Source organism: Centroberyx gerrardi, chromosome 15, assembly GCF_048128805.1.
Source record: "Centroberyx gerrardi isolate f3 chromosome 15, fCenGer3.hap1.cur.20231027, whole genome shotgun sequence".
Lineage (NCBI taxonomy): Eukaryota > Metazoa > Chordata > Actinopteri > Beryciformes > Berycidae > Centroberyx > Centroberyx gerrardi.
Window position 1 is genome coordinate 29,453,506 of NC_136011.1, and position 25,498 is coordinate 29,479,003.

The window sequence follows — 25,498 nt, forward strand, 5'->3', positions numbered from 1 at the left end:
AAGAGGTAACTTTAAGTCCTTGGTTGATGAATTCGTAACACTTTCACAAACTGAATACTGACTAAATATTGAATGATGAACCTCAGGTAAAGATTTTATATCCCCAAATGCATATATAGTGTTTTAGAAATGAGCTCTGCATTTTTTTGAAAAGAATAGGACTGGACAAATGTTGGCTGTTACCTGTCAAAGCAGCTGCTGCACTCTTAACAGAAAGGATTCTATATAGTACCAGAAAATGGTTCTTGTTCTGTAGGCTTGTACAACAGCAGAACCCTTGTTGGTGCAAAAAGAAGCATTAATCTTATTTTTCTCTTCATATAACTTACATCAGTTTGATACAACTTACTATGATGTATATTATACATTTGCATCAGAAAGAAAAAATTTGGATAAACTGAGTTGATCTGGGTTTGGCCTCCACTACATCCCTGACCATGCCAGAATGGTTCTTCATAGAACCTTTATAGTGCTATAATGAACCCTTAAAGGACACATGAAATGTTCTAAACCAGCAGAACACTGGGTTCTTTATTCTGATGTACCAGGTTTTTATTTTAACAAATCAGACAGTTTTTTAAGTCATTATGGTTCCATATAGAACCACTATACCCTAGCCAAAGAACCCTTGAATAACCCTATTTTTTCTGAGTGTAGAGTAGACTAACTTACCAGACAGCAGTAGTAGTTTTACAGCCAACTAGATGTTTGGAATAGAATCAGACTCCAAATGAAAGTTGGTTGTCTGGAAAGCTGCAGCACAATTTGTATTGTAGCAGCTGGGAAGTCTATACCTTAAACATGAATATGTATGATATGAAAGTATACCAAAAAATGAAATATATTCAGTATGAAATAAGTCAAAATTGACTTTAAAAATTCAAGTTATATGCAATATATAGCAAATGAGACAGAATATAGGAATATGAAGAAAACAAATATGTGATTGTACAGCTTATATTGAGCATCGCCCACCAGACCAGATGTTTGGAGGTTGTTCTTCTCGTTCTGGGGTTTCGTAGTATTTTTGTCAGGTTTTGTGTTTTAATATAGTTGTGTATTTTCGGTCCGGTCCTACAGATTGGTCCCAAGTGGAAGGACGTGGTGTCGCGTTGCATCAAGGGCCACTACCAGCCTCTGCTGCTGCTGTACGCCGACCCGCGGGGAACGCCGGTGTCACTGCAGGACCTGCCCCCCCGCCTCGACCTGCACCACCTCAACAAGACCTACTACGACAGCGAAGACTCAGGTACTATTGATAATAGTAATACTACGACAGCAAAGACTCAGGTTACTCCAACACAGCCAGTAGTAATGGTAATAGTAGTAGTAGAAGTAGTAATGGCACAACAGCAAACCATCAGGTAACTAAACCAGAATTAGTAGTACTTGTAATAGTTGTAGTAGTAGTGGTATGACAGTGAAAACTCTCATAACTACAGCACAGTTACTACACTACAGCTTGTAGAAGTACTGTTAATACTAGTAGTAGTGGTAGTAGTATTATGACAACAAATACTCTACAACACAGCTACAACACAGCTAGTACTGGGAGTAGTAGTGGTGGTGGTAGTAGTAGTACTAGCACTAGTAGTAGTAGTACTACATTAGTAGTAGTAGTAATAGGAGCAATAGTAGTAATTGTAGATGATGTAGCAATTGTAGTAGAAGTACTTGTAATAGAAGTAGTGGTAAAAGGATGTAGTACTTTTCTGTTATTGTTGATGTAGCAGCAATAGTTGTACTACTGGTGGTGGTGGTGGTAGGAGCAGTTGTATTACTAGTTGTTATTTAAGTAGTAGTAGTAATAGTAGTTGTAGTAGTAGTAGTTGTGTTTGGGTGTGCCTATATGTATATGCATTTGCATCACCACTGACTTGTATAATTACCCCCCCCCCCCCCCCAAACAGGTCGCGAGCCATCAATCTCCAGTGACACTCGCACCGATTCGTCGACGGAGAGCTACTCGTACCGACAGCCCTCCCACTCCCACCATGAGTCCCTGGCCAGTCACTACTCCTCCGACTCCCAGGGAACCGTCATCTGCATCGAACGTCCCGACGGACCCTCGCACGCCTCCCTCGCCTCGCTCTGCAGCCTGGACACCATAGGTAGGTACTGGGTATAGGTAGGCCCAAGGAAGACAGTCCTCCATATTCAGCCTGAACACCATAAGTAGGTACTGGGCAATAGGTAGGGCCAAGGAAGAGAGTCCTCCATATTCAGCCTGAACACCATAAGTAGGTACTAACTAGAAGGTAGTAGGTAGGGGCCAAGAAAGACAGTGCTGTGAAACCAGCCTGGACACCATAGGTAGGTACTGGGCAATAGGTAGGGCCAAGGAAGAGAGTCCTCCACATTCAGCCTGGATACTGTAGGAAAGTAGTAGGTAGCGGCAAACCAGAGAGTCCTGCAAAACCAGCCTGGATACCTGGATGCCTGGTCTCCCAGATCCAGTGTGAACTCCAAAAGTACAGCAAAGGCAGAGTCCTGCAAGTCAAGCCTGGACATCACAGGTAGGGCCAAGAGTCCTCCATATGAAGCCTCGACACTACTGGTAGGGGCAAAACAGAGAGTCCTGCAAATCCAACCTGGACACCACTGATAGGGCCAAGGCAAAGTCTTCCATATGCAGCCTAGAGATTACAGGTAGGGCCAAGACAGATGTCCTCCATGACTAGCTTGGATAAGACAGGTAGGACCAAGACAGAAAGTCCTGTATATCCAGACTAGATACCACAAGTAGGACCAAGACAGTTGGCACTCCATGTCCAGTCTGGACAAGACAGGTAGGGATGAGACAGACCAGTGGTGTCCAGTCATGTGCCAACAGTCTGCAGGTTTTCCTTCCAGCCAACATCTACACCAGGTGGTTTCACAGAGAATCCTGCATATTCAGGCAAAACAGGTAAGGCCAAGACAGACGGTCTAACCCAGCCTGGACATCACTGGTAGGCAAAGTCTTACATATCCAGTGTAGACTCTAGAGATAGGGCCAAGACATGTCCTCCATAAGTCCTCCATCTTGGATAAGACAGGTAGGACCAAGGCAGACTGTCCTGTATATCCAGCCCAGGTACCACAAATAGGGTCAAGGCAGTTGGTCCTCCATGTCCAGTCTGGGACAAGACAGGTAGGAGTCAAATAAATCATGTGCCATGGAGAGCCAAGAGTCTGCAGGTTTTCCTTCCAATGGTGATTTCACTGATTCAAGCAAAGTGGCCCGTGTATGAAGGGTTTTCATTCCAAAACTTGATTCTATCCATTTTGGAAAACTTCTGGTGCCTGCAATTCATCAGACAATATTTAAAAAAAACAGATGATTAAATTCTCGAAAAACAGAACTATTTTAGTAGAGATCTTAAGATAACTCACAACTTTAATAGGAATTTGGAGTGAACTTTACTTTCATGCCAGCAATAAGTTGATACTGAGTGCGTTCACAAAACATGAGGATCTCCTGCTCTTACCATAGCTGATAACATAACACACACACACACACACACACACACACACACACAATGCTCACACACACTCCCCCAGCAGTGTAATTTCGACAGCTTCATCATGTTTTGCTCAGTGTGAATGAAAGCTGTCCTGGCATTCTGCACCACAGACCATCTGCTGTTGTCCTGCATGTTGTTGAGCTTCCAGCAGCAGGGTTGGTCAGTCAGCTGATCACAGTATCTGCTTTCATTTGTTCCTTTATAGATTGGATTTGATTACCCTTGTTATGGCAAGAAAGAATCAATATTTTAATTTTGAAAGTTAATTTCCTCATGTTTGAGTTTTGAAGAAATTTCCTGGAACAAATTCACTTCCTGACATTTCAGTTTTGAAGAAACTCACTTCCTGTGAATGTGTTGAATGTGTTGACTTGACTGTCTGTAACCCTGCTGTGTAGCCAATCACACTTCTTGCTATTCTTCTTATTCTCTCATTGTGTTGCATGATGTGGTAACCATGTTGTAAACATCCGTTGCCATGGTTCTCGTTGCTAAGGCCAAGTGACGGACAGTGAGCAGCGCCACTCTCTGAGGAAGGGAGGCGGGGCCGGGGATAGGAGGCGGAGCTCTAGTCGCCTCCGGCGATCTAAACCTGACAACGAAGCCTCCTCAGCCGGTTACCACAGCGAGGGTAGGCGGGGCTGGGGCCAATCGGGGGAGGAGAATTAAGGCACTAGGACCAATCACATGGCAGGGAGGAGACTAGCTTCTGTATAAAGCGACTTACATCAAGTTAGACTAGAAGAGCTAGAGAGAGAAGTACAGTCTGTGATGAAGCTACGTTAGCCTCATCGCTAACGTTAGCTTTCAGTTGAGTTCTGACAGTTTGCTAACAGACTCGTCTGCTCAGTTCTCACAGTGACAGACTTTACAGCCTTAATGTCCAGACTTGTGTTGTCACCATAGCAACTAACACATTTTTTAAAGTACATTTTATGCTGTACTAGCCAATTTACCAATTTGGCAAACAGTGGAAAGACCGTTCTATCCATTCAAGTTCTGTGATTGTACTGTAACTTTGAAAAGTGATGTACGCTAACTTTTATAAACTGGCGTATGATAACATGTAAATGAGTGACATTACCTAGTAGAATCAGCTTCAATTCCTAGATCACCAACATTGTAAGCAACCAATGATAAGGAGGTCAGAGGTCAGAGGTCACAGCACCCTGACCATATATGGAAGAAATACTCCTGTGAGTCTGATAGGGAAGTGAAGGGAGAAAAGACATCCTGTGTTGCCGTTATCATTTTGATTTTGCTCAGTTCAGCATCGGCCATATTGCATTTCCATTCTGAGTTCCTTCATTCATGTATAATATTGTCATTCCTTTAATATAATCTCTCTCTCTCCCTCTTCCTCCCTCTCTCTCTCTTTCCCTCTTTTTCTTTCCTCATATCTTCATCTCACTCATCTCATGTCATTCAATGCTTACCTCTCTTTTCCTAACTCTCTCCATCTCACTTATCTACTATATATCACTCTCTCTCCCTCTGTTCTCTCCCTCTCATCCTCTTTCTTCGCCCCTTTTTCTCAACCTTTTTTCGCCTCTCTCCCTCTTTTTCCTCCCTCCCTCTCTCTATTTTCTCTCTCTGTATCTCCTTGTCTCTCTCCCTTTCTTTTATTCTTTTCTCCCCCTATTTCCTCCCTCTTTCCTCCTTTTTTCTCTTTTCTCCCTCTTCCCTTTTTTCTCTCCCCATTTCCTTCCTCTCCTCTCTCCTCATCCTACTCTTTCTCCTCCATCTTTTCCTGTTCTCTCCTCCTCTCTCTCTTCTCCCTCCCTCTCTCTCCCTCCTCCCAGGAGAGACGTTGAAGGAGCAGCAGGCTCCTCGCCCGCTCCCCAAGCCTTCCTCCTCTTCCTCCTCCTCTTCCTCCTCCAGTCGGCTGCGGGACTTCAAGGAGACGATGAGCAACATCATCCACAGCCGTCCGCTCTCCTCCTCCTCCTCTTCCTCCATACCGGCTGCCGTCATCGCCTCCGAAATCGCCTCCTCCGGAAACAACCACCACCCCTCCGCCGCCGCCGCCGCCGCCTCCTCCGACAAACCCCATGACTGGGAGGCGGACAGCACCAGCAGCGAGTCCAAGTCCAGCTCGTCGGGCGGCGCGGGGTCGGGCCGGTACCGGCCGGCCTGGAGGCCCCGCAGGGAGACGCTCAACATCGACAGCATCTTCAACCGCGAGCGGCGCCGGCAGGCGGGGTACAGCCCGCTGGGAGCCGTCCCGCCTGAGGACTCTGGAGCTTCTACTGCCGAGGGAGCCGCCGCCGCCGCCTCGCTCCCCGCCCTGGAAGAGGCGGTCAGGTTGGGGTCATCCTGGACGCTCCCCGCCCCCTCCAGCAGGCAGGGGAGAGGGGGAGGGGGAGGAGGGGGAGGTGCAGAGCTTCCTCCTCCTCCCCCCCCTCCTCCCAGGCTGATCCAGAGGATGGAGAGCGGCTATGAGAGCAGTGAGAGGAACAGCAGCAGTCCGGTCAGCCTGGACCTGAACCTGGCAGAGAGGTGGGCACATACACACACACACACACACGCACACACACACACACACACACACACACACACACATCTATCTACTAATTCCAGGAATCTCTGTCTGTGTGTGTGTGTCCTTCGCATATCTCGAGAACCGTTCGTCCGATCGACTTCACACTTGGCGGGTGTATTGCTGGGGACCCGGGGATGTGCAGTGTTGGATTTGGTGCAATTTGGACACGCGACACGTTCAATATTACTAAACTTTGAATAAACAAGCGGGCAGCGCTCTGTGCAGCAGCGGGGCACGAGCGGTTCTCGAGAAAGCTGCAAGCAGCAATCGGCCCGTTCCGGACAGGCACGTTTTGAACGGGCACTGCACTGGTACATAGATAAACACAGACAGACTCACACTCCCTCTCTCTCTCTCTCTCTCTCTCTCTCTCTCTCTCTCTCTCTCTCTCTCTCGCTCTCTCTCTTTCTCTCTCTTTCTCTCTGTCTCTCTCTCTCTCTATCTGTCCATCTCTCTCTCTCTCTCTTTCAAATTCAAATCTGCTTTATTGGCTTGACAGAAAGGATCTATGTTGCCAAAGCATTTGCAAAGGATAGAGTCAAATAAATAATGGATAATAGACAAACAACTCTACTACTACTACTCTAGATTCTATCAACAATAGCATGTAAAAGCATAGTGGCATATAAAAGTAATTCAATACATTCAAAACATTTGAAGTCAATGTATAACAATACAGGACATTGGGAGGGAGGGGGAGCATTTCAAGACAAGATTTACAAAATCATTTTCAGTATTTACATTTTACTTTATTAATTTTACTCTCGATCTCTCTCTCTCTCCCTCTCTCTCTCCTCAGGGAGTGTGTAATGAAGAAGCCTTCCTCCTCCTCCTCCTCTTCCTCCGGTCCGGCCTGGAGGAACGTCCGGTCGAGGAGCAGCGGAGCTCTGCTGCAGGAGCTCAGCTCCTCCTGCAGGGGGAGTCTGGGTACGGGCGAGCGAGTGTGTGTGTGTGTGTGTGTGTGTGTGTATTGGTGTATGTGAGTGTCTATTGAGTGTGTGTTTTGTGTGTGTGTCATAATCATAACAGCGGTGGCATCAGTACTCGGTTGTTTTTAACATGTTTGATCAGAGTTTAGACCAGGGGTGGGCAAACTTTTTGACTCGCGGGCCACAATGGGTTCTAAAATTTGACAGAGGGGCCGGGCCAGGAACAGATGGATGGAGTGTTTGTGTGAACTAATATAAATTACATGTAAAAGCCATTACATGAGAGGATTTGGCCTGTAACATGTAGCAAAGCATGAATATGCAAGGCTCATTGTACAAATTGTTTTCCAAAGGCATTAATTTAATTAAATTTAATTTAAATAAACACAGTAGAGAAACTCACGTTCAATTTCAGTGGGAACAGTGTTGTTGATCTCCCTTTTTTGCCAGTGCATCAAAGTCTGGAGTAAGTTTTGTTGTGGCAATTCTCAGGATAGATCCGAGGTGTTGGTCAGTTAACTTGGATCTGTGAGGGGCTTTGGTAGAGACCTGCCGTCTCTACCATGCATTCTTTTAAAAACTCGCCTTCGGAGAAAGGCTTGCTAGCTTTTGCTAATTTGAATGCCAGCAAAAAACTTGCCTTGGTAGTTGACTCTTGAATTGCAGTTTGTCGGTGAAAAAAATGTTGCTGAGTCTGTAAATTAGCCATCAACCTCTGAGCCGTAGCCGTCCGTTCTTGTGTTGACTGCTTGCTAGCATAGTTAGCATGCTTCGTAGCAAAGTGACGGCTGATATTGTACTCTTTGAAAACCGCGACAGTTTCTTGGCATATCAGGCATACAGCCTTTGACTGGATTTCAGTGAAAAAATATTTTGTTGTCCACTCCGTATTAAACACTCGGCACTCACTATCCACTTTTCTTTTCTTTGATAAGCTCATTTTTACAGAAGGGCTCACAGAGCAAAGTTAAAAACAGAAGAAGTAATGGTGCCTTCAAGTGCTATGGTAAAGATGATCCTTTCCACTTGTAAACTGGTAATTACAAGTGCGTTGTGTGTTGTGTTCAGGTGCAATTTTCAAGTCGGTTTTTGGTATTTACCATAATTACCAGAGCACATGAAGATACAAAAATATACCACACGCCAACAAGGTGAATGTGTCTGAAGTGTGCCGATCTTTTTTTTTTTATTATTCTTTTTTTTAAAATATAATTTGGACAAGTTCGGCGGGCCGGATTAAAAAGCTCAACGGGCCGTATATGGCCCGCGGGCCGTAGTTTGCCCATGTCTGGTTTAGACTGATTTTCAGCATCAAAACTAGCCGCTGTGTTAATGGGCCAGTAGTTTCAGTGTTTGGACCAGTAATTTTGAAAAATCTGAGCCAGTGGAAAACTGACATGAAATCTGTCCTTCAGTTTTAGTTTTTGCGCTCATTTTTTCTAATTTTTTCTCATTTTCATTTCTATTTCACTTTATGACAGTGTTTTTTAACACCTAGTTTTCATCTTCGTTTTAGCTGACGATAATAACCTTGGTAACTTCTGGAGGTATTTCCCTCAAAACAAATCATACGTAGACTCAACATAGTGAAATGCCTGAAGCGTAAAAAAGTAATTTGAAAACCCAAACTCAGTTCTTTTAATCTATAAACTGGATTGCAACCCACATTTTGTAGATGCAATCCTCAGTTTATGATTATGAATCACCATTCAGGTCTATACAGACAGACTGTTCACAACTCTGGAAACACGATTACGTTCCTGAGTTTTGGCGGGTATATCTGTTACTCATCTCCATATGTATATCTGTGTGTGTGTGTGTGTGTGTGTGTGTGTGTGCGTGTGTGTGTGTGTGCAGCAGCAGCCGCGGGCCGCAGCGAGCTGGACGAGCTGCAGGAGGAGGTGCTGAGGAGGGCGAGGGAGGAGGAGCAGCAGCGGCGGCAGGAGAAGGAGAGGGAGGCGGCACTCGGCTTCAACCCCCGACCCAGCAAGTACCTGGACCTGGACCAGCTGCAGATCCAGGGTACACACACACACAGTCACACACACACACACACACACACACACAGAAACACTGTGCGCAGTCTAGTGTGATGACTTGAATTGTAATGTTGCATTTTCACATTTTAATTCACAGTTTAAGTCACAAAAAAACAAAATTTGAGAAAAACAAATCTATCTGCTGCTTCTGTTTAATATGCAAGGGTTAATAAACTCAAATTAATTTGCATTGCTTTTTCAAGTTCATTTCAGTTTACAATGAAGAATTGACCTTCTTCATATGGCGGCCATTTTGAACACTTGGGGTGAGAATTTCAGATTCTCCAGTGAAAAACACATTAGAAACAAATGGATCTCAAGAATCCAGAGGATGTAGATTCACATTTCAATATATTTGTCTCATTATCTCCACAGTCTGGCCTGGGCAGCTAGCTAGCTAGCTCACTAACTAGTAAGCTAGCTAGCTTCCCTGCTAAATTCAAGCAGATGTTGTTCCTGAGCTTGCTAGCTACTCTGATAACTGTGAGCTGAAGTGAAGTCCTCACTTCTGTGTTGAGGGAACACTCCTTTTATATAGAAGACAGTCTCCTGGATAGAGTTTCCAACCTCAAATGTTCAAAATGGCCGCCATGCGAATAAGGTCAATAGCTTTAAATGCAGTGAGGAAGGTGGTGGAAAAGTTGTCTGCAGCGGCATGAAGGAAAACACGAGGCTGTGCTCGCTAACAGAGTCAAACACTAACGTTTTCTCTTGTTACAGCTTTAATGTTAGCTGAACGCTCACCCTGAAATGAACCTGCTCCGTTGGTCGCAGTTTGGGCAGGGTGTTGTTTTGTTAAGGCAGCGCACCTTGGCTGTGAAGCATTGTGGGAAACTCTGAGTCTCTTGCCCTAGGCTTCACTTTAACTGACCAGATATCAGGGGAATTCAAACAGACAAAAAAAATACAAAGGAATTTCCAGTGCCGATCCCCAGTAAGGCGTGTTTTACTGGATATTAGCTCAGGGTTTGGCGTGTGTGTGTGTGTGTGTGTGTGTGTGTGTGTGTGTGTGGTCAGCAGGTGTGTGTTGTGCTGGACAACAGGAAGGTTCCTCATTGAGCGGCTGAAAGGCTCCGACTCAGCGCCGCCAAACAAAAGACAGAATGACCCATGCACTATTGGAGCGAGTGGGGAGTGTGTGTGTGTGTGTGTGTGTCTCTCTCTCTGTGTGTGTGTGTGTGTGTGTGTGTGTGTGTGCAGTATGTGTGTGTGTTGCCGGCTGCTGGCCAGACAGCTGGTCACTGACTCCTCTCCAGTTTTAACAGTAGTTTTGTTTCTGCTGGATGTGATCAGGGTGGATGTTGAGGAACGATCAGATCTGCACACCGTGCTGCGTTCAGGTTCCAGATTATCACCGTACTTTCAGCAACATCTGTTTCATAAGTGAAGACTATCATGACTGATAAAAGGGGAAACAAAAGCAAAAGTGCAAACCATTAGGGCTGCAACTAACGATTATTTTCATTGTCGATTAATCTGTCGATTATTTTCTCGATTAATCGATTAGTTGTTTGGTCTATAAAATGTCAGAAAATGGTGAAAAATGTCGATCAGTGTTTCCCAAAGCCCAAGATGACGTCCTCAAATGTTTTGTTTTGTCCACAACCCAAAGATATTCAGTTTACTGTCATAGAGGAGTAAAGAAACCAGAAAATATTCACATTTAAGAAGCTGGAATCAGAGAATTTTGACTTATTTTTCTTAAAAAATTACTCAAACCGATTAATCGATTATCAAAATAGTTGCCAATTAATTTAATAGTTGACAACTAATCGATTAATCGTTGCAGCTCTAAGAACCATAAACAAGGTGACTACAGGTTTCTGTAAATTAGTCACAAACAAACGAAAAATGACTTTTCCACCTTGTTAGCTCATTTCCTGTCATACACCTGTTTAACTATAAATGGCAAAAACAATAATTTTCTTATTTTCTTGTGTTTTCTATCAAAATCCCATTCCTTCTCCCTCCGGGAAAACAGAGTATCTTTACTGATGACATCACACTGCACCAGCCAATAAAACATCACAGATTTATGAACAGCCCCCCCCCCCCCGCCCCTCCCATCCAATCAAACTGCCTTTCTCTCCCTAACTGATCTCCCATTGGTTTACACGTTTGAATGATCCCTCCCTGCGTTAAGCCCCGCCCCCACATCCTGTTTCAACAGGAAATACATCACATTAAGGAAGCAGGATGCTCTGAAAGTTTTAAACCCTTTTTAATGTCAGTTCATATTATATATCATCAAATAACATCTGCTTTTATCTTATGTTTTAATTATTTTAAGCACCTTACAGCATCATTAATGAACACTACAGGATCACTAATTGTGTGTGTGTGTGTGTGTGTGTGTGTGTGTCGCAGGTAAAGGTGACAGCTGTGAGCGATGTGTATCGGAGGCGGAGCTTCTGCTGGACCAATCAGTGCGTCTGGAGCAGGCGGGGGAGGTCGCTGCTGCGCTGTCAGTGGTCAACGAAGCCGTCTGTAAGCTCCTCCCACTCCTCCTGACCCCTCCCCCTCCTCCTGACCCCGCCTCCCCCCTTCTCCTCTCCTCTCCCTGCCTGCTGCCACACACACACACACACACACACACACACACACAGTGACTCATCCACACTCTAATTCTCATTTTCTCTCTCTCTGACTCTCTGTCTCTCACACACACACACACACACACACACTCTGAGCCTGGAGTGTTTGTTAAGGTCACTAGGACGCCGCCCACCGACCCTCCACTTGGTTGCTAACGGCAACCAGAGTCGGCACAGTGGCGCGTTGTTTAGCTGTCGTCATGGCAACCACCTTAACAACTTGGGAGTCCGTTGTGTGTGTGTGTGTGTGTCTTCACTCTTGTTTGCATGTGGGCTGTATATTCACTGTGTGTGTCACTGAGGAATGCTCTCACACACACACACACACACACACACACACACTCCTCAGTCTCACCTACACAGTCTCTCGCTCTCCCTCTCTCTCTTTCAACCTCACACACACATACATGACATTTTCTTTCTTTCTTTCATGATAAACACTCAGGCTTTCTCTCTCTTTCTCTTTGTCTCTCAGTCATACTCAAACACACACACACACACACCTATGCACACACACACACACACACACACACACACACACACCTGGCGTCCATCGCTCTCCTTAAAATCTGCAGCAAGACAAACTGTAAAACGTTTCGAACTAACAAAAAGAGAGAAGAAGAAATACAAAGACGAAGAAAAAAAGCTTCAAAATCGAACGAGAAAAACATGAAGACAACAAACAGAACTATAAAAACTCTACACACCGCCGTCTCTTCAAAATAAAAGTCCCGTCAGAGCAGCGTCAGTCGGCAGGAACTATTTCCGGAACTGTTTTATTCGGTTTATTCGGTACATTTTCGCCCGGCTGTAGTGTGACTGCAGTTTGGTTCGAGTTGGTTTGGCCGGATGTGATTGGTTGGTTTTGATTTGGTTCATTTATCGTTCTGTCCAGTTATGATTTCACCATTTCGCCATCGAGAGCCAAAACCTGAGTTTTAATCATTTTAATAACGATCTCTGGATCTGAAGCCATGCCTGCCATCTGCATGTTCCCCCGCACACACACACACACACACACACACACACACACACACACACTTATAGAGGCACTTCAAACACGTGCACGGCATGAATGCACACGTGTGCTCACACACTCATGATGACAGTCATGTTACTTACCAAGTGTTTGTGTGTTTGTATCCCAACACACACACACACACACACACACACACACACACACACACACTGCCCCCCCACCACCATCATGTCAGTAGTCTAATATCATTTGATTTTCTACCAGGTATACATTTGCTTTTTAATCTTTTTGCATGTAATCGTCATAACAAGTTATTTTCTGCATTCTTTTTATTTCTTTTTACCTTATTTTTTGCTTTCCTCCCTTCTTTCTTTCTTTCTTTCTTTCTTTCTTTCTGTTTTGTTCTGTTTTCTGTGGTTTTTGTGTTGATCTGGCCCGGCTGCAGCCAAACTGCGGCCCGCGGCGGCGGAGAGCGGCGCCGCGAGTCACAGCCGGCTGCAGCGCTGCATGAGGAGAGGCCGCAGCCTGCAGCAGCGCATGCAGCTGCAGCAGCAGCAACTGCAGCAGCAACGGGACTCAGAGGCGGGCGACCGGCAACCGCAGCAACCAGAGCAACGGCAGGAGGAGGGGCAACAGCTCCAGGGACCCCCCAGGTACCCCGGATTTTTGTATTGTCGAATTTGAAACTGAATGTAATGGTTTGAATTTGGTCTTTGTTGCTTTCCAGTGTTTCAAACTGCTGTAGAGAGCGGTGTTGTTGTGCAGAGAGGTGCGCTTGGGGCGTGAACCCTGATGTCTCGTGGGGTCGGAGCAGAGAGACGCTCCACACTCCCCAGGAAACAACCTACACACACACACACACACACTCATACTCACACACACACACACACACACACACGCACACACACAACCAGTCCCTGTGGTTTGCCAGAGCTCTCGAATGACACCATCTGTTCCAAACATGCTGCATAGACAAACAGGCCCCCACACACACACACACACACACACACACACACACACGCACACACACACACACACACACACACACACACACACACACACACCCCTCCTAACCTGACTTCCTCTCCTCCTCCAGTGAAAAGCCTGTCTCGCTCCAAGTACTTCTGACGGACAGACAGGTCGACCAACCAGCAGCCAGCCAGGACCAACAAGCCCCGCCTCCTCCTCCCCGACACGTTAAGCCCCTCCCTCCCAACACTTACTTACTACCTGACCCCACCTCCAACGCCGTGGCCCCTACGGGTTCACCCAGGGAGGACAGCAGGGGCTGCTGGGACTCTGAGGGCCCCTGCGCTCGCGTGGGGAAACGTGTGGACTCCTGGGACCTGCCCCCGCCCCCCCCGCCGCCCCCGCTTGAGGAGGCAGACACCCCACCATGCTGGAACCAAACGCCCCCCATCTCCATCCCGGCCCCGCCCCCAGCCCAGGCCCCGCCCCCAGCCCAGGCCCCGCCCCCCTCCAGGCCGTATTCAAGAACCCCGTCACCCGTCGGCCCGCACGGTGCCGTCGACAGGCATCATCTGCCGATGGCGGAGGAGCCGTATTACCCACAGGCCACGCCCCCTATGCCCGGCCCCGCCTCCGGCTCCAGGCTAGCCCCGCCCCCTCCCGCCAACCCAACCAGGAACTGGTCGTGCTGGAGCCTGGACCGGCCCGACGCCGTCGATTCTCTGATGGAGCCGCCGCTCAGCTCGCCCCTCTACCCCCCCTCGGACCCCCGCGCCCCCCCTCCTCCCAGCCGGCCCGGCCGCACCCCCTCCCCGCCCCCCCACCTCGACTACAGACCGGCCGCGCTGCCGGTGGAGCGCTGGGCCGAGAACGTCAACCGATACTACGGCTCCCAGAGCGCCGCGAGCGGAGGAGGAGGAGGCGGAGCCGCGGTGTCCGGCTCGCCCAATGAGGAGCTGTCAGAGCTGGACTCTCTGTACCAGGCCAGCCTGCTGGCTCCCAGCATGCACCGGGGCGCCCGCGGAGTCAGTCCCCAACCAGCCAGTAACAAACCAGGTACAGAAACTAGTACTAATCTATATACAACTACTACTACTACTATCTGACAGTATGACAGTAGACTAAACAGTAACATACTTCTTTGTCTGTGTGTGTGTGTGTGTGTGTGTGTGTGTGTGTGTGTGTGTGTGTGTAGCTGCTAGAAGAACGCTGTCAGGTCTGGTGGGATCCGGTCGTTCCAAAACCCCGACGGCTGAAATAGAGAGACACGCCTACCGAACGCCTGTTACACCTCTGCATAAGGTGAGAGAGAGAGAGAGAGAGAGAGAGAGAGAGAGAGAGAGAGAGATGCATCACCATTTGAACTCGTTCTCTGGGTGAGTTAGTGTATGTGTGTGTATGTGCACGGCTGACCCCTGACCTCTGACCCCTGACCTCTGACCTGCAGCCGGGGTCGGGCCTGTCAGGTGACGATGAGAGCTACAGCGCTGAAAACCTGCGGCGGATCGCACGCAGTCTGAGCGGAACCGTCATCGGGTCGCGACCTCAAAACCTCGGGCCGTCCCGCAGCTTCGTAAGTCACACACACACACACACACACACACACACACGCACGCGCGCACACACACACACACACACACACACATTTTGCTCTTCATTCTCAGACATTCGTTATAAACAATAATACACTGACCTTCATTTGGCACTGGGAAACACACCAGCGCTATGTGTGTGTGTGTGTGTGTGTGTGTGTGTGTGTGTGTGTGAGTGTGTGTGTGTGTGTTACCCTCCATAAACACTGCATTACATCATCATGGCCTCCCTCCTCTGTTGGTTGTGTGTAGCTCCCTGCTGCCTCCTGCTGTTCACACGCTGCAGCTGCAGGCAGGCTGTGTTCCTGCTCTCTACACCCAGAGAAAGCAGGGTTCCTCACTGGTTCTCTGGTCCGGGTCGTGGTTCTATGTGGAACCATAATGAGTCAAAGAACCCTCTGATTTGTTAAAATACTCTTAAGAAAAAGACTTTTATATAGTACCAGAAATTATTCTTTGGGCTCCTACCATAGCAAAAACTCCTCAAAAGGTTCTCTATAGCAATTTGCTCAAATGGTTCTACATAGAACCTTTATGGTGCTGTAAAGAGCCTTTTAGAAGGAATGAAATGTTCCATATCAACAGTATTAACACAACTTCACCTCACTGGGTTCTTGTTGGATTTACCAGTTTTTCACAAATCAGAAGCTTCTTCTTTGGTTCCATTTAGAACCACTATCCTAACCAAAGAACCCCTGAGGAACCCTCCTTTTTCTGGGTGAATAAAAAAATGATAAATCAGATTAAAGAACCCAGTGTGGTCCTGCAAATTTTGGGTTCTTAAAGATTTGTTCTTAAAGATATCCTCTGAAACACGTTCTTGAAGAGTTCTTTGCAGCACTGTGCAGGTCCCGTGTGGAACCATGTGAACATGATAGGAAACAAACCATCAGGGTCTCTGCTGTGGCACAAGCCTGAAGAACCATCCTGCGGTTCCGTGCAGAACCTCTGTGTTCAGAGTGTGTGCTGCTGGCGCTCCGCCTGAGGAGGCGCCTCGGGCCGCTCATTAAACATTGATCAGCGGTTTAGTTCCTCCATTAAGCTTTTAACCTCGCCGCTCGCCGCCGATCCGAACCGACAGCTGAGCTTCGCCTCGCCGCTCCCGGGCCGATGTCTCCGCCGCCGCGTCGAAACCTCACAGCTCCGCGTTTCCTCTGCTCGCTCCAGCTGAAGGATCACCTCCGAGGCTGAGGAACCGCTTCAGAACCTGCCGGAAAACTGAAACCGCACGATGATGTCGTGTTTAATAAAAAGCAGGGTGAACTCCGACCTCCAGTCAGCGATCCTCATAAGGAAAACAACCACCAATTTAAAGAAAAATAAATTATGTATCAGAAAAGCATTCTTTTATTATTTTTTTCTTAAGACTCTATCCTCATATAACTTCCATCAGTGTGATAGTACTTACCATGTATGCTGTTATGTCAGCCTGCACTCCTAACAAAAAGGGTTCCACATAGTACCAGAAAATGGATCTTCAGGCTCGTACCACAGTAGAACCCTTTACGGTGCTGCAAAGAACCCTTTCAGAAACGTTCTGTACCATTCTCAAACTGTTCTACAAGGAACCTTTATAATGCTGCAAAGAACCATTTAAGTATATAAAATGCTCCAAACCAGCAGGAGTAAACAGACATTTTAAGAACCACACTGGGTTCTTTATTCTGTTTTACCAGTTGTTTATTTTATTCTAACAAATCAGAGGGTTCTTTGAGTCCCTTCCCTAACCTGAGAACCCTGGAAGAGCCCTGCTGTCTCTGGGTGTGGACAGGTGGGTTCAGGTGGGTTCAGGTGGGTTCAGGTGGGTTCAGGTGGGTTCAGGTGGGTTTAGCTCCACTGCACCGCTGCTGCTGTCCTGTGAAAACCTCCTGACTTCGATTTTGAATGATTTAAGGATTATTATTTTTCTGAAGGATTACACATTCTCTGGGTCAAGAGAAATTCTATGATCCCTGGTCTGATGAAACCTCTTACAACCAATAAACAGAAAATAGAAATAAAGAAACTCACAGAGGTGGGGACTCGAGTCCAGTTTTAATAGCTTGAGACTTGACTTGATGCATGAAGAGAAGACTTGAGACTTGACTTGACTTGGGTTCTGGTGACTTGGGACTTGACTCTGACTTGTACTTTGATGACTTGAAAAGGTTTCTAAAGTCTTGACTTGAGATCTTGTGTTTGTGTAAATGACTTAGATTGAAAGTGATGAGATTTGTTCCAGCGGACGACTGAATTTAAATTCTGTTTTCTGAATTTGTATGGAATGATTGAATTTATTGAAGTTGAAACTGATTCTAGAAATCAAACTCATGATGCTCTTACCAAGTTTTTATCCTATTAAAACCATATTGCATTGAAAAGTCCTAGATATTTAGTTTTCTTTAAGATATTAAATTGATACTGGACTCTTGATTTGTTCTGACTTGACTTGCTGTTCTACATTTAGACTTGGGACTTGACATTAATGACTTGGACTTGACTTGGTAATCTACCTCTGATAAACTAAATGAATGGAGTCAAGCTGAAATCAAGGCTGAAATTTTGGAGTTACGAGGTTTTCACGCTCCAGTGCTGCTACATTGTTTTTTGTGTTTTTTTGTCTCATTTCTCATGTTTTCCCTTCATCGTGTGTTAACTTGTTTTTTTTTTTTTTTACCCCTTCCTCTCCATTTCTGCTTTTCTTTCCTTTATCGATGCCTTGGTACTCCTCTCCATCCATCTGTCTGTCTTTTTCCCTCTCTCCACCCTCTCTCTTTCTCCATCTTCTATCTCTATCCCCTCACTCTTTTTCTATCTCTATCCGCTCCTCTCTTCTCTTTCTCTGTACATACTTTTCCTATTTTTAATCCCTCCATCCTCTTTCTCTCTGCTCTTTTTCTCTGTCATCTCTTTTTCTTCCTCTTTGTCCTTTCTCTCTACTCTATCATTTCTTTCTCTCTATCTTTTATATCTCTTCCATATTCCATATCCTGTCCTTTCCTTTCTCTCTATTGGCTTTCTACCTCAATCCTCTCTCTCTCTCTCTCTCTCTCCTCTCTATCATTTCTCTCTCTGTCTTCAATACTTCTTCCTTCCTCCTCATCTTCTCTCCTTTTCCTTCCTTTCTCTCTCTCTGTCTTCTCTTTTCCCTCTACTTTTATATCTCTCACCCTTTCTCCTCCTCTCTCTCCGCTCTCTCCTCTGTTTCTTCTCCCTCCTTCTCCTCATCATCCCATCTTCTGAATCCTGAAGGACCCCTCGGTGTCCAGGCCCCCCCCCAGGCTCTCCTCCTCCTCCTCCTCCTCCTCCCTCCTGCGTCGGCCCAGCTCCTCCTCCCTGCACCTCCCCTCTCCCTCCTCCTCCACCTCCTCCTCCTCCTCCACTGCAGACCCCCAGCACCTCCTCCACCACCACCTCTTCCTCCAGCACCGTCACCCCGGCCCCCCCGCTCCTGCACCTCCTCCACAGCACCCCCCTCTGCAGCCGTCTCGGCCCCCCAGCTCGGGCCTCTCCTCCTGGGGACACTCAGGTAACCGGCTGGCCCTTCACCTCCATCTCCACCTTCACTTCCACCCAGCACCACCAACACCACCACCACCAACACCACCACCAACACCACCACCACCAACACCACAAAATCTATGGAATGCACCAAAGACCACAACCAAAGACCACGAAAAACACCAAAACCGCCAAAACCACCACCAAAAAACTATGAAAAGCACCAGAATCCACCACCAAAAACCATAGAATCCACCAAAAACCACCAAAAACCACCTTAACCACGATCAGGTCAAATGCGTTGTTAGGGTCTTAAAACTACAGTGTGCTGCTTTTGTCCTTGAGGCAGCGAGGGTGTGAAACTCCATTTATCATTTCACAGATTCACACTGAACACACATATAGGTATAAATGTAATATAAATATACAAATAGATCTCAAGAATCCGGCGGGATATCGGTTCATATTTTAATATATTTGTCCCTTTATCGCAAGCTACCAGTCTAGCCAAGGTAGCTAGCTAGTAGCTTACTAACTAACTAGCTACAGTAGCTAACCAACTCCCTGCTAAACCCAAGCAGACGGCGTTGTTGTTCACGATATTGCTGCTAATTTGCTAACTGTTCAGTCTATCTGAAGTCCTCACTGTGTGTTAAAGTAAAGCTAGTTTTATATAGATATGCCAATCTTCCAGGTAGTTTCCCACCCCGGGTGTTCAAAATGGCTGCCGTGTGAATAAGGTCAATAGGAAGATGAGTTGAGGCATTTTCTTCTACACGAAGGCTGCGGTCGAATAGTCTTTTTTGCTTAGGAAGGTTCCTAACTGAGTGAAATGACCCGGAAGTATCTAAGTGGCAGCATGATAAGAGCTGTTTGAATTCTCTACATGCTAAGGAAAGGTGCTTCAATGCTTCCTTACTTAGCTCCTTTAGCATAGGATACACTGGACCATCCTTTACGAAAGGAAAGGAGATAATGCCGTCCCACAATTCCTTGCGGCAGCAACATTTAAAGCGCCTTTTTTAATTCCAACCTTGGTGATGAAGTAATATTTTTCACCGGGTTGTCCACGTTTATATAGCCTGCATGAAACAACACGGTAAGAACGCATGGGGCGAAGTATCTAAGATGCTTTTAGTAGTCCATCTTCAGAACATTGTAGTTTCACCACGGCAGACCCACATCATTAACATCCGCCGTCGCATAATTACGTAGCCTAGTGTAAGTGCAGTCGGATTCTCTTAGCACCGCGGGTGTCTTTTCCTAAGCCCTTATGAATTCTCCTTCGCATCTTTCCTTGACCTCATGACGTTTTCCATCGAGGTCAAGGAAAAGTGGTTAGGAATAGGAGTTAGGACGTATTTTTTTGACTATTTGACCGCAGCCAAGGTCAGAAATATCCTGTTACATCTACCAGAGGAGGGAGAGGTGCCAGGTGTCTGTTAGACAGCCAGGAGAACATCAGGACATTCCTACTATAAAACATGATTAAGAAAGAAGAATAGCAAAGGGAATTTTCTTATTTAGTGTCACAGTATGAAGGACTTCTACAATGGCTGCCACTGTAGGTGGGAACTAAGCCGATCTGTGTTATGTTCTAATTGTTTGTCCTCTTCTCCTCCTCCTCCCCCCCTCCCCTCCTCCTCCTCCTCCTCCTCCCCCCCTCCCCCCCTCCCCCTCCCCCCCTCAGGAGCTGGACAGAAGCTCCAGCAGCAGTTTCTGGTTGTGTCTGACAGGAGTGCAGCTCTCTCGGGTCAAAGCCTCCACAGCGCTGCGATGAGTTACGGCACTCTGCCGCGGGCCCCCCGCCGCGCCGCCCCCCCCTCCTCCGCCTCCTCCTCCTCCTTCTCCTCCTCCACCTCCACCCTCCCCAGGCCCAGGGGGGCGGGGCCCGGTCCCGCCGGTCGCCCGGACTTCGGCTACGCCACCCTGTCCCACCCTCGCCGCTCCGCCGACACGACCGCCGCGAGTAACGGTCTTTACCGTCCGGCGATGCTGTCCGGTAAGATCAACGGCACCGCCCACCCGCCGCCCTCTCACCACCCTCCCCGCCACCCCAGGGTGCCGGACGGTCCCGCCCAGCCTCTCCGCCTGGACATGCCGCCCGAGAGCGACTGGCGCCGCACCGCCGACTACAGGACCGCCCCGCCCGCCTCGGCCTGGGACCCGCACCCCGCCCGCCGCCACCAGCCCCTCCAGCGGGCCGACGCCCACCAGCGCCCCCCTCCCCGCGCTCCCAGGGTTCCTCAGCTCTGCTTGCTGTGCCAGCAGCTTCCTGCCGAGCCGCCGCGGCCCTACTGCCCGTCCTGCGGCGCCTACATGGCTCGCTTCCACCCCGCCAGCTGATCCAGGCCCGAGGCTCGCGGCAGGGATGCCCCCTTTCTCCTCTCTTTTTTGTTTCTGTTTCTTTTTCCTTTGGTCGCGCTGCATACTGCAGTTGCCGTAATTGAAGAGTTCTATTCCAAACCGCTGTGTATCCATTTTGTGGGAAAAAGTCCTGAAGTTCATCGTTCAATATCTCTAAAATCTACATGAGCCGGACTGTGGAAGAGTTCTCATGTCATGAACCATGGACAAGTTAAGTTTCCAAGTTAAAAGCACTGTCATTTGTTTTAATTTGATGCTGCCCATAATGCTGTAAGGTTGCATGGTTCTTGTGGATGTGGGAAATCAAATTTTGGAATAAAACTCTTCGATTGGCTCTCGCTCCACAGCATCATCTCATCAGTGGATGAGAACGGCTTGTAAGGATTTGCCATTTCATGGATTTGTTGCAGGTTTTTGGGTATTTTCCAGACATGTAAACAACCCCCCCCCCCCCCCCAGCCCCACACCCACCACAGGGCCACACAGAGAGCAATATCTCGAACACTGGAGGCATACAAGTGGCAGATCTCCAACCTACGTCTATGAATGTCTGCTGGATTTAAGCACATTTAGATTTTAATTAAGATAAAGTCGTTGTAATACAAACCAGGTTGGCGGACAAGTGGAAGGAAGGATGGACGGATGGATAGACGGATGACCAGATTGAAAAGAGAACTGTGGCTTTGTGCTGGAGAGGCGGAGCTGACTGAAGCCTCAGGTCACAAAACCCTTCACGAAACGAAGGGGGGAAAAAATGAAGGAAATGGAGATGTGACTGACGGAGAGACGGGAAGTCGATGCATTTAAACAAGGAGTTCCTTCCTGCTGTGTGTGTGCCAGACTAAACCTGGAGACTGAGCAGGTGAAGACAGGTGAAGACAGGTGAAGGCAGGTGAAGGCAGGTGAGGACAGGTGAAGACGCTCCCAGCCGTCTTCACACTTCGAAACGGGACAGACGGACCTCTGGAATATAAATTTACTCTACTTGCTACTGTATTTATTTTTGTAGGCTTGTCGGACTAAGTTGTGCATAGATTACTTAAATACTCTACCTGCCTAACCTGAATATACTCTACCATAGACCTTATCTAATTTTATAAACCGGGTTAGTTAGCATCGTTTGGTATGTAAAGCCTCCTATATTGTACATCAGGCTTGTATATCTGTCATTTTGAGAGCGTGTTAGAGGATTTTAGAATAATACTTAATAATACTTAAGCTTTTTTTTTTAACAGAGTTGCGGCTAACATTTAGCATGGTGATTTGAGACGTATCTAGCCTTGAGAGAATCACTCGACTTTGGTGTACATTTATTGTAATGAGGATATATTCAGATCTTTAGTGCAGTGGGTTGACTGCATTTAACAGATTTAGTGCACTTCAGAAGTGTTGAAGATAGATTTTTTTTTGTTTGTTGCTGTTTTCTTTTGATTGACATCTCTCCCATTGTTCAGGGAGACGCTTAATGTTTCACTTGGCCTGTTTTTGTACCTGGAAGACATTAGAAAGCGATTGGTTCGTAGGTTATGGAGCTGCAGACGTTTACACACCGAGAGGAAGGGATGATGAAAAGAAAAATACTGTTTGACAAAGACTGAACTCGCCTACCGCCAATAAACCAATGGCTTTGTGCTAAAAGTGCTAACCCCACCCATCTGGTGCTCCAGGTGAGGTGAAACAAACATTCAAAGTTTCAAATAACAGTCGACCCAAGTCTGGTCAGGAGTCTGGTTTAAACCAGAAGGCAAACACTTAAAAATTAATTACAAATCTGTTACTTAACTCTTTGATTATGAAGAGAAGAAATCCTATCATTCAACAGGTCAAAGGTCATGAATAGAGTTTCATTTAGTATCAACAAAATACCTGTGAATGCAGTTGTGGAAATGTCCTGATCTTAATAGAAAGATGGATTCTGGTTCTGCAGACTTGATGTTTCTGATCTGAAGTCTGTGCAGGTTGAGAAAACGTCACAAGCAGCTTCTTCTCATTTCAAAGTGTCAGCAGTTCAGATCAAGAGTTATTTTTTCACTTTAGTAGAAGCAGATTTCCACCTCATCACCTTATCTGAAGACCATGTCTAACTTCTGTTTTGGTTCTTTGCTCCGCCAGATATTACCGATTTTGTTTTTGGGATATTTTTTATGCATATTTTTCTACACTGTAGACTTAACAGAGATAATAAGAAGATTAAAAAAAAAGTTTTAAGAGAAGAGTGTCTTATAGATCATGCTGAAGTAAGAAACCACAGCGTTACCGGCCTGGCGGTCTGTCGGGGGTTTGGACGTCTCTTCAGACCCGCTGCCGGTCTGAGGCTGCGATCACACTTAATGCATCGAACACGACGACAGACTCGGTCATTTTATCGACTGCATGGCTGCTTTTCAGATGCAGGTGTTGCATGCATCGCATTTATTCTACGCATGCATTTATTCCGCATGTGTAAACTGCACCGGAGAGTTTTATTGACGTTTTTTGCTGGCTCTCTTTGGTGTTTTTGTGATGAAAATATTTTTTATCAGTGAATCAGTTGCAGCAAAAATGTCTGTTCTAATACAACAATCAATAACCACATCTAATCAGTTTCTTCTCAATACGTTTGTGCGATGGGATCTTTGCATGGAACATGGTTGCAGCAGCAGAAATGCATTATTGCCTTGAATGTGTTTCTCTGATTGAACTGCATTCATTTCCAGTTCACTGCTGCATCATCACTTTACGATGCAGGAGCTGCACGCCTCGGATTTATTCTCCTTACACATTAATTATACACGTGCGATCTAAAACGACAGTTATTTTGCCCTGTTTTACACTGGTTCTCTGTCAGGTTTTCATGATGAAAACATTTCCTCAGTGAATCAAAGTTAAAATGAAAATTCACTTTGTAGTTCTGTAATCAGAATCCAAGTCTGATCAGTTTTATCTCAACATGTTTGAGCCATCAGATCCTGGTGTAGAGGTTTGCACATGCAGCAGTTTGCAGGATGGATTAAGTGTGATCGCAGACTGCAACTAAACTGTCAGAACAGTTAAACCAAAGAGTGCCACATGAACCAGAGAAATGTAGTGAAACAGCTCGCCCCCTGCTGGACTGCCAGCAGAACAGCAGAAACATCGGTTTATTTTCCAGTCGTACATCCTGCATCGCACTCCGGCCGAGCAGAGAGCGAGTCTTCGCTCAGACCCAGAAGCCTCGGGCCTTAGATGTTTAGCAGATTGCTTTTCTTGCTGACAGACAGAAGAATCTGGACAGACTTGCAGCTCTGGGACTTTGTTTGTACGCGCTGTGCTGGCAGAAGGAACTTGTATTTTTGCAATAAAGTTGTCAGCGCTCCGACGAGGAGCAGCATATGAAACCTGCTGTGTTTTTCATGAGTGCAGCTTCATTCTTGTCTCATCGTGTTGTCGATCACCGAGTCAGCATCAGTCCATCCATCTCCTGCAGAGCTCAGTGTGGACGCTCAACAAGCTCGTTTACCATGTGATTTAGATTTCTGTATCGCATGAAGTTAGTTACAGTTCAAGCTGCAACTTTCTTTTGAGACACCTAGCCTAAATCACAGGAGTGGTCTTACCATTAGGCAAAGATCTAATGTAAACTTATTTTTAATCAATATAAAAGAAATGTACTTCTTGAAAAAAAAACCTCTTTTTGTAACTGCATCAGTAGCGGAGAGAGAAGTAACAAAATAAGTACTTTTCTCAGCCCCAACTTGAAGGTAATGTATAGAAAATGTATTAATATTATTAAAAAGAGGGAGAGTTGGGATTCAGGGGGGCCCATGCTTGTCTTTGCCCAGGGCCCCCAAATCACTAAGTCCACCCCTGCTAAATCGTAACTGGGTTGCAACATCAAACAATATCACAAGAACACAATGAGAAAGCCCTAAATAGAGGCGAGACATGTTTCTATTGTAAACAAGGTCCGACCAACAGCCTGGCTCCGTGTTGGAAATGAGCTCTTCATTAAGATCCTCAAAACATGAAATTCTTGAAACATTAAGGAATTACACAAACAGTCTGGAAATTATGGAATAAATATTCAGCCCCACTGCATGTACGATTATTCATTTTATCTAATTGTTAAGCCACAGTGAAGTCACAAATTGCGATATTAGTTGTAGAGTAATGTTCAGTTATAGAGCGACATGGCCGAGTTGATCGTCATATTACCAAAACATTTCTGAACACGGACCGCAACCTTCAAATCCAGTCAAAAAATTAAGATGAGGAACTAGTGTGAAGGTTTAGATGGAAAATGTTTTTACAATCCTGAACACTGAAAAAGGAGCTTGTGTGCAGCTTGAGAGTCAAAGCCGGGACGGAGGTTTTTCAAAGATCTAAATATCTTTCCTGAGCTCCTAGTCTTTTCCATGAGTGTTCCTTGGAAAAATAAAAGGTTTCTGTAGAGCCGTCGATTGACTCAGCAAATGGAAATCAACAATGCTTTGGTGGAAGTGTTTATCGTGTTCTTACATCATCATACAGGGACGACTGGAGA

At 46.4% G+C, this 25,498-nt stretch overlaps 1 protein-coding gene across 1 annotated transcript in view; it reads left to right on the plus strand.

The window, feature by feature from the left end:
- Nucleotides 1-20,976, plus strand: part of usp54a (ubiquitin specific peptidase 54a) — a 37,942-nt gene extending 16,966 nt beyond the window's left edge. Inside the window, 14 exon segments of the mRNA XM_078288650.1 lie at nt 1,081-1,249; nt 1,911-2,111; nt 4,003-4,137; nt 5,309-6,005; nt 6,848-6,975; nt 8,835-8,999; nt 11,384-11,503; nt 13,035-13,242; nt 13,686-14,614; nt 14,754-14,860; nt 15,006-15,131; nt 18,382-18,658; nt 20,321-20,357; nt 20,505-20,976. Coding sequence (XP_078144776.1) covers nt 1,081-1,249; nt 1,911-2,111; nt 4,003-4,137; nt 5,309-6,005; nt 6,848-6,975; nt 8,835-8,999; nt 11,384-11,503; nt 13,035-13,242; nt 13,686-14,614; nt 14,754-14,860; nt 15,006-15,131; nt 18,382-18,658; nt 20,321-20,357; nt 20,505-20,976 — 3,771 coding nt within the window.
- Nucleotides 20,977-25,498: the final 4,522 nt, after the last annotated feature.